General features: G+C 43.3%; 1 protein-coding gene across 1 annotated transcript; it reads right to left on the bottom strand.

The window, feature by feature from the left end:
* Positions 1–335: 335 nt before the first annotated feature.
* barhl2 (BarH-like homeobox 2) lies at positions 336–7030 on the bottom strand. The gene is made up of 3 exons (XM_049725733.2): positions 5972–7030; positions 4458–4683; positions 336–2909 (listed from the first exon to the last, which is right to left on the bottom strand). Exons 1-3 carry the CDS (start codon positions 6519–6521, stop codon positions 2555–2557), a joined length of 1131 nt encoding a protein of 376 aa, XP_049581690.1. The 5' UTR covers positions 6522–7030; the 3' UTR covers positions 336–2554.
* Positions 7031–9604: the final 2574 nt, after the last annotated feature.

The following is a 9604-nucleotide window of genomic DNA, read 5'->3' as shown; positions in this document are numbered from 1 at the left end:
TCTAAACATCCTTGTGCAGTGGCCAGGTGTTTATGATATAACATAGAAAAGAAAATCGTTTCGAAATATTTTCCACTATTGATGTGACCTTTAGCCGACCATGAACAACTCAACTGAGAGAAAAGAGATTTTCTTTTCAGAGACGTGCTGGAAATAAACAACTGTGGTTGCGCAAGTGTGCACACCCTCTTGTAAGCGGTATGTGGTTCACATTCAAGCTCATGTTAAATGGTCAACACACGCTTGCCTCAATTTCGTCTTCATCTGATTCACCCCAAACTTCAGATGTTCTCGTTGGCTTTGAGTTCTACATTTTTCAGATCAATGTTTTGGAATTTATTTTTTATTTATTTTTTTTGACATCACCAAAGCCTGACATTTGAACAGGGGTGTGTAGACTTCTTATACCAATGTATCCATGCGTTTTTATAGCACTTATTCTCCTGCTGGCGTGTTGGAGCCTACTATGCTTGTTTTTTGGATGAGCAATGAAACCCTCACAGGCATGGGGAGAACATGCAAACACTACATCGGATTCGAACCTAAAACCTCTGAACTGTGAGGCGGATGTTTACCTATTTCGTAAAGAAAAAATTTAAATGGGAAAAAACAACATCTTTTTTACCCAGTGTGAGCTACTGAGTGACATCACAGGTGATACTAGAGCTCAGTTATCTCCATTTGTATTTAGTCCAGTGATGCCTCAAACCTATTTTTTTTTCATTCTTTTAGTATTGTAAATTTTTTCAAACTTCTTTTCAGCTCATTTTAAAGCCTCGGACTGTTGTGCAACTTCAAAAATTATTTTTGCTTATGTTCTTATTTTATCTGATCTTTTTATGTAATCTATTCGGGAAAATAATTATTTTGAACATTTTTAGTAGGTACTAGGCAGATATCACAATGAAATTGGACCTTGTCCCCAAGCTAATTTTGAAGCTGCAGTTGATTAATCATCCTCTGCTATTATGTTAGCCCAAAAAAAATCCAAATTCAAATTTCACAAATATATCCAAACATGAATGCTAATGTAAAATATGTTGCAAATCTGAACTGCATTGAGCGTTTCCCGTGTGAAAAGCTCAACCTGCCAGTCAGCTTCACGCTGTCACTTTAACTCACACTCAAGTGTGACCCACTTTAAACAAGTCGCTGCCACTTTTTTTTTATTTGCCGCTTTGTTTGCGCCATCACTCCACTGCAAAAAAAAAAAAAAAAAAAACTACACACGTAACTAACTCCTCATAAAAATCATTGACATCTGATATTTCATCATGTTTTTCTTCTCTCTTTTTTAAAGGCGTCTGCCTAATGGATGAGCAGGTATCTATGCTGCCACATTAATTCTGTTTGGCTTGCAGGCTGTTAATGAAGCGCACACACACAAAAACCCGCGCCGTCCCCTCCCTCCTCCATCCACCCGTGGAGTGCAATAAATAAATCATAATGGCACAGAAGTCATGCATGTGAGCAACGTGCACAAACCGCACCGCGCTGCCGCTGGATCTGCCGCAAAGCAAGATGGCAAAAATTTGCGCCTCTTGTGAAAAAGTCACATTCCTACAATTTTAGCTGGGTTTTTTTTTCTGTTTTTTTTTTTTGGGTTGGGTGGGAGGGCATATAAATTTCGTCCACTCTATAGTTCTTAAAACTGAAATATCAAAGTAGTAAAAAGATAGTTGCTCCTTCGTGTGCAGTAAAATAAGCATGTTTTTTTGTGCAAGTGGCCATGATGTAAGTTATCTAAATATCATCGCATAAAAACCTCCGGGGTCATAGTTCTAAAACCAACTAAAATCGATAACATTGAGTATATGCTCTTAAATGGAAAAATATATTTTCTTATGAAGTTGATATCGAGTTGGAAATGCAAATTACGTCATTGCAACTGTGGGGTAAAATCGTGCGGCTAAATATGAACGTACTTTCAATAATAATAATAATAATAATCACACAATGACTACAATTTAGCACGGCGCTCCAAATAGCCCCTGATGGGAAAAGGGCTCCCGTGCAGCCCTGCTGGCTTTTGGAGAATTTGCCGTTTTTTCCTTTGCAGCGTGTCCCGCTGAGAAGTGGAGAAATGTGTGAGCAGCTGCAGGGCCACATTCCCAATCCCTGCGCGTTTACGTTGCCAAGCGCGTGCACGCGCATTCACCGCCACTGCGCGCAAATGTCGGTCACCAAGCAAAATCTGCAACGTTTAACAAGTAAATTGGACTTTTTTCTTTTTTTTTTAAACAAAATTGCTTTTAGACGGCCCGGTAACAAGAAAAGAAAAGTTGTACGTTTGCATTACGTCTTTATTCATTCCGTTCTTCTCCATCTAATAATAAACTTTAACTGTTTATTTGCTAATGTTAAGTGGTTTTTGTACAAAAAGACAAAGCAAAAACGAACAATCAGACGCGAGCTGTCCGCGTGTTCCAGAGTCTTTTATCTCCTTTTCCCGTCACGTGTGCGCGGGGTTAAATGTCTTTAGTGGGTTTTTTTTTTTTTTTTTTTTTTTAAATTGGTTGGTTTGTTGTTTTTGTAGTTTTCCTTTTTAGCGTCCCTACCGCGCGTGCGGCGGACTCGACAGAGGGTTCAGTGCCGGCTGGCCCCCTGGTCCAAGTCCGTGGATGAGCACGCGGGGCACCAGCGGCCTCTGGATGCCCGCGGCCGCCGCTGCCGCTGCCGCCGCGGCCGCTGGGTGAGGCGGATGCGGCGGGTGCGGCGCGGAGGGAGTCCGGTACATGCTGCTGTACATGGCAGCCGCGGCCGCCGCCGCCGCAGTGCTGCCGTCCACCGAGCCCAGGAGACTCGGGTGGTAGAAGTAGGGCGACGGGAACATCCGCTGCAGGGCCGAGTAGTTGCCGGCCTCGGCCAGCAGTTCCAAGCCAACCGCCGTCTGACGCTTCCACTTGGTCCTGCAGAGGCCCAACGACAACGGGAGTTAGTCGCTGCAAAAAATGCATACATACAATAAGCATCATAAAATTAAGCGGTTGAAAAAAAAATCGACACTTTTAAATAGGTGTGGACAATAAACGAACTGCGCGCCACACATTGGGGACACTGTGCTATTTGATTTTTTTTGCAGGAAGAAAAAAGTTGTATTTTAAATCTGCATGCATGCTGAATTGTGCATAAAAATTGGCGAAAAAACAACCAAGCAAAAAAGCTTCTAAATCAGCTGAAGCCAACCACATTCAGGCAAAAATCCAGTACACCGTGTAATGCATGAATTATTTGATTTTTTAAACAAATATCTGAATTTCATAGTAATAATATAATTGTGAATGATAAAGTGAAAAAATCCTTAAAATCCTTTCTTAATCCAGCAGTGGTGGGCAACTTCCACTGTGGGGCATGTCCATAGAATACTGTCAAAGTTGTGGGGAAAAACATTTTGATTTAAAAAAAAATCTGAGATGAATTAATTTAATTCCATTCCACATGGGAAAATACACTTCAAAATCAGATGATCAATTAGTGCACAAATACAGTGCCTAAATCAACCTGGCCAACTTCCAGTGTGCAGGCACGTACATGGTCTGAAGTGAAATTTAATATCTAAAAAAATGGGCATGTGGGACTGGTGGGGGGAGGACACATTTTTTAAAGTGCACGACAAATTAGAGGTAAAAAATGCTGATGCCATTTTCACTTTGGAAAAAAAGAATGCTTAAAAATCAGTGGTCAACTTCTACAATCTGAGCCATATTTGGGCTTCATCCGGTCACGTGGGATTTCATAACTCTTTGGGGGGAGGGGCCATATTTTTGTGTTTCTTTTCATTCTACACGATGAATTAGGAAAAACGTGCATGCTTCTTATTTTCATTGTAAAAAAAAAAAAAAAAAAAAAACGCTAAAACCCTCGTTGGCCAACCTGTGGCGTGTTGACCATACTTGGACATTATCCTGTCAACCTCCAATTTAATTGATTTTTGAAAATTCATTTTGTTTTTCATTCTTTTAAATGTACATTCCTCTTCTTTTTTTTTTGCATGAAGATATGAAACGTCCAAAACGCCTTTTTGAAACCAATAAATCAAAATCTATTCAAACTAACCGTTGACATTTCTGTTATTTTATAATCTACAAGAAAATGATACAACAGTAACTTAACCAGTTGATAACAAAATACATTTGGACAGGCCATACATTAAACCCACTCCAAAGAAGAGATTTTGCCTCGAACGTGGAAATAGTCCTCCCCCGTGCAGAGTCTAACATATAGAAATGAAAAAGACAAGAATGGAACGTTTTCCCCTCTGACACTAATAATCATCGACATTTCAATAAACAACTACAGCTACAAAAGTCTGCCTGGGAAAATCCACCAGAATGTAATCAACATATATTAAACGATGTAAAAGTAAAACAAATGGGGGGAAAAAAAGTATCTTTTGATTATATGTGAGTTCGCCACTTTGAATGCACGTTTGTCCGTAAGCGGGCGCATTGTCGTACCGTCTGTTCTGGTACCAGGTCTTGACCTGCGTGTCGGTGAGGTTGAGCGCGGCGGCCAGGTCCATGCGGTCCTGCACGCTCAGGTACTTCTGGCGCTCGAAGCTGCGCTCCAGCTGGTTTAGCTGGTGGTCGGTGAAAGCCGTGCGCGCCTTGCGGGGCTTCTTGGTGCGCGCCGGCGGGCTGTCGCGGCTGCTCGAGATCTCGCGCTCGCCCTCCTCCTTGCTGCCTGCATGCGTACCCACCACCACAACATGCAGCAAATTAGTGGCGGCACATGCACTCCATTCCCGGGCGGTCGTGGCAGAAATATGCATGGTGCGCGAGTTTATTAATACGCGAAAAAAATTCGCCCCCCTTCGTTTGACGTGGCGTCCTTTTTGTTCACTTGTGAGAAACACATAGTTGATCATCGGTGATATGTTTTGATTTTCCCATCTTAGAAGTCGTCAACGTTTCCTCGAAAATACAGACTGTAGCTTTTAAGAAAAATGTACGAACGTGTTCCGTGAACATGTTTTTCATGCAAATATTAAGTTGAGCTTTTTCTTGAAATATGCATTTTTCTTTCATTATTACGTTTTTGCTCTATTTGATCTTCAAAATAGTTTATTTTCCTCGAATATTTTTTTAATAAATATGTGTATACACTTTAATATATGCATTTTCTTTTTGCCAATACAACCTTTTTGTCACGGACTTTTAAATTAAACGAGTGATTTCTGTTTTGAAAATTGTCATATTTTTGGAGAATACACATTTTGTTTATCAAACTAACTTTTTCTTGAATATGTCCGCATGTTTTATCATTCCCCTTGAATATATATGTATTTATATATTTAAAAAAATAAATCTAAAATATTCATTGTTGTCTTAAAAATAGGACGGTGTCCATAACATGCAAGACCCGAAGAAGCATTTGAATTTATGCCGGAGCGTCTTCTACACTCTTAACAATCCACTTGCCACATTTTAGCTGCAGGTCGCGTCTTTTCTCTGCGCTTTAACAATTAATTTATCTGACATTGAAATATTTGCAACAACAACTAAAACGATGAGTAACGAATTTGAGTGCAGTTTGCATGGTTCATCTTTTTAACTGTGTTTTTACTTTTTCAATTATTTTAAAATTTGCGTGCTTGTGTTAAATCCAAATTCTTTTTGGATTAAGTCGGAAAGCAAAAGTCCAGCGGCCTGCATTCCACTTCGTCCGCGACGCCCAAATCAAATCACCTGCGTCAACTTTTAAATGAACTTGAGCTGAGGCGCGTGTTGTTGTAAAAATCAATATGTCAATCTATTTGTAGCCCCCCCTGCGTTACCCCCTCCCTTTTTTTCTCCTCCTGCCTCCAGGAGTAACAATCATCTCTCTAATTGAGCCACCAGGGAGGCTCCGCGCACAGCTTCTTCCTTCTCCCATGCATGCACCGGCAAAATCCCCCTCCTCCTCTTCCTTTTGCTCCTCTCCCATGCAGCCCTCCTCCCCGCATCAACATCCTCCCTCCGATCCTCCGTACCGTTGCACTTGTCGCCGTGTAGCAGCATCTCATCCCGCCGCTCCATCTTGCCGCCCCGGCCCTCGTCCTGGAGCTCCATCTTGGGCCGGAAGCCGTCCGGGCCCGAGGCGCTCTCAGCGGCCTTACTGGGCGACATGGACACGCTGGTGCTGTAGGGCGCACATGCGGCCAGTGGCTTGCCGTCGCCCAGGATGTCCTTGATGAGGAAAGACGAGGTGGCGCTCCGCGGGCCGCTGCAACCCGCGCCGGCCGCGGGGAGGAGGAGGTGGTGGTGCGGCGGAGGAGGGGGAGGATGCGCCGGCGGCCCGTGGTGCTGGTGCTGGTTATGATGATGATGATGTTGGTGGTGATGGTGGAGGTGGTGGTGGTGGTGGTGGAGGGGGTTGGCGTCGGTGTCCGACGGGTGCTCCGCGGTGACGGAGAGCGGCGACGAGGGCGCCGTATCCGCCACCGTGTCGGCGTCCGAGCAGGACGGCGGCGGCGACGGCGTGGCCCGCCCGCCCGCCAGGATGGTGTCAATTCCGAAGCTGGAGCCGCTCGTTGCCTCCATCTTAGCGGGAGGGGGTCGTCATAACAGCCCGGGCGCGCCTCTCCTCACATGCACAACCCCAAAAAAGTTGGCACACTGGAGAAAAAAAATTCAAAAAAAGAAAAAGAAAAGGAAAAAAAAGGTAAATAAGTCCACAATCCAGCAGGTGAACTTCCACGGCATCCGCGCGCAGGTCGCCCCCCCAACCCCACTCCCAGGTTTTCTTCTTCTTTGGCTTTTATTGGAAGTTGCGTGAAAGTTGCGCGTCAATGCGCAGCTGGCTTGCAGCTCCGTCCGGCTGCCGCATCACACTCCACACTCGCTCGAACCTTTTGCCGCTAATCACCGTACTCGCGCACTACAATGACTTCCTGAGGTGACGTCACGGCCCACGGCCAAGAGGGGGTGGGGTGATTAATATTTTCTCCTTTCTAATAAATACCGCAACGCTGCTTCTCTTCATAGCACTCCAAAAAGACAGAAAATCCTTCTCCTCCTCTTTCTGCTCCTTTTCATCCACCTGCTCCTACGTCCCCATTGGCTGGCGCTCAGACCCCGCCGGCCAATCAGCGCGGAGCTTCTTGAATCCTGTTCTCGATGCCGAGAAATGAAGCTGCTTTTTTCTCCTCTGCAGGCCTCAGCGGCGAGCTTTTATTTCCTAAACACTTAAACAGGATTTTTTTTTTTGTCTTTTCCCCCCCTTTCTTAAAAAAAAGGGAGATTTAATTCCGGCGTCATGGTCGGTCCCCCCCACCCCACCCCACCACGTCGTTTTGTTTTCCTTTGGAGAATATTCTTCAATATGTGCTCGTGCGTGTATTTGTCCGCGTGTGTGTGGAGCAGTGATGGCGTTAATGGAGGTTGTCATCTTATAATTAGTCGAGTCATTATGGGCTGCTAATGAGCGCGCCAGATCAGCTGACAAGCACTTTTGCATCATTTCTACACAACATTTAAATCATGCAATAGTTTTTTCATTCATTTTAATCCCTCAGCAATATTCAGTTTTAATGGATTTTAGTTCCTTCATAGTCAGACTTTAGATGTCAACATTGTCAAATACAACTTATTAAATGGACATCTTGTTTATTTGATGCATGAACGCTCTACTGGAATTTGTTAAAAAGGAAATCAACCTAATAAATATTTGTCTTTATGAATTCAAGATTATTTCCCTCCTCATATATAGATTGAATTATTCCAAGTCATCCGGGCTAACAAATATCTCTCTTAGCATTTATCACCATTAAAATGGTGTCAGTCCTGCAGAGTAATCTGTAAAAATTTACATTTGATATTTAGGAAGGCTATTTTGTGTTTATTCAAATGGGAGCAACACATCAGACAATTCGTCGGTTAGAAATGAACTCTGATTTAAAAATAAATCAAAGGAACACACTCAATTAAAAATGATGAATTAAAAAAATCCCTATTAACTGAATAAGGAGGCGTTATGTTGTATTATTCAGCTGTTGAAAATTTTACAACAACGGAGCGAATTACGAGATTCAACCCAAGGTGCTTCGACGATTTTAACCACACGAGGGCGACAAATCGAAGTAAAAAATAAACTGTTTAATTGCAACAAATTGCCCAAAGAAAAATACATATTTTAAAGAGCAAAATTATTACGACTATTAGAAAATAAATAGTAAATAAAAATGAGTCTATAAATATGGAAACACATTTGGAGCTCAGCCAACCATTTATTTTGATGACAGTAATCATTTTATTTAGTTTTTTCTAACGTGCATAATATGGTCCAGCGGCATGACGTGGTTGCTGCGGCGGCAAAGGCGTGTAAGCTGTCACCTCACACCGTTGGCGACCTTCAGAGCGCAGCAGCATCTGCGTCATTTAGCCTGTCAATCAAACCCCATAAAGGAGGCAGGGAGGGTGTGAGATGGGGGTGCTCCAGTTTAGTAAATGACTTTTGAGGAAAACACAAACTCATAATGATTGCAACATGATCCAAAAGTGGTGTCTAAAGGTCGTTTACAACAGCACTAAACAAGACAAAAGTTATTCAAGGTTTCATTCATTGGCATAACTTCTTGAAAGGTTGTGCCGCCAAAGACACGTGACATTTTAACACATGCAGTGTATTATTCCTTATACTTATTCCCACCTCAGTTCACCATCTTCCAGATTGTGACCTTTAAGGGTTAAGCGTGTTATTCCCAGCAGTGTACTTAATGAAGTGTCTTAATCATGTATGATTTGCAGTTCTTCATCAAAGCTACACTGGCCTTTATTTGGCTTATGTCATATGACAAGATACTCGGACATGATCATACTCAGGGCCTACCTAATTAAGTGGGCCTAAAAGTGATGTTTATTCTGCTGTTAAAAGTCAAAGCCAGAGTGCACACGTCTTTTTAGCTCGTTTCCGATGTCAAAGTTTATTTACTTTACTCAAGACCATTCTCAACTAAATTGTGTGAATTTTCCTGGAAAATCGGTGTCAGTAGTTTGTGGCAGTGAGTGATGTGAAGTGCAGGCGAGTTGGATTTTCTAACATGACCGAGGCGGAAGTGACGTTCCCCACGCGGCAAATAATTCCGACATGACGAGTGCATTGATCGGAGCGTTTCCCAATGTGGTCTTGACAAGCGGGCGCGCATGTGTGTGTCTAAGAGTGTGTGTGTGTGTGGAGGGGGGGGGGGTTTCAATCCCATCATTACCAAAGCTGTCAATCAAGCGGCGCTCGCCGCCTTCCGCCGGCAGCCTTCCTGACTGATTGATCCATGCTGATGGCATCGCACAAATAATTACCGCCACGCTCCTGATGTGTGCGTTCGCGCTTCGCCAAGGTAATCGGAAAAGGGGGGACCAAGGAGGGGGTGGAGGCGGTGGGGAGGGTTTGGCATTTGGGATCACCCGGAAAAGGCCGACCAAGGGGCAATGCGTCACTTCCTGTCATGCAGCCACTAGACAATTTAAAACAACCCCATTGCTTTGCTTTCAGAAAATCTCTTTAGCTTAATGCTAATTTCATTGTCGGTCGACGGACTGACAAATAGCATCTCTGTGGCAGTGTTAACGTTTAAGAAAGAAATATTTGAACTCAATCTCTGGACCAATACATGTAACATGGGAATATA

Source organism: Syngnathus scovelli, chromosome 10 (genome assembly GCF_024217435.2).
Source record: "Syngnathus scovelli strain Florida chromosome 10, RoL_Ssco_1.2, whole genome shotgun sequence".
Classification (NCBI taxonomy): Eukaryota; Metazoa; Chordata; class Actinopteri; order Syngnathiformes; family Syngnathidae; genus Syngnathus; species Syngnathus scovelli.
Note: the sequence above shows the minus strand (reverse complement) of the source record. Positions and strands in the feature narration are given on the sequence as shown.

What these genes read in the sequence shown, in the direction of transcription:
- barhl2 (XM_049725733.2), bottom strand. Translation starts at nt 6,521, where the DNA reads ATGGAGGCAACGAGCGGCTCCAGCTTCGGAATTGACACCATCCTGGCG. An exon ending in ACACGGCGACAAGTGCAACG is followed by an intron (nt 4,684 to 5,971) that starts GTACGGAGGATC and finishes GTACGCATGCAG; the next exon opens with GCAGCAAGGAGGAGGGCGAG. An exon ending in ACCTGGTACCAGAACAGACG is followed by an intron (nt 2,910 to 4,457) that starts GTACGACAATGC and finishes GGGCCTCTGCAG; the next exon opens with GACCAAGTGGAAGCGTCAGA.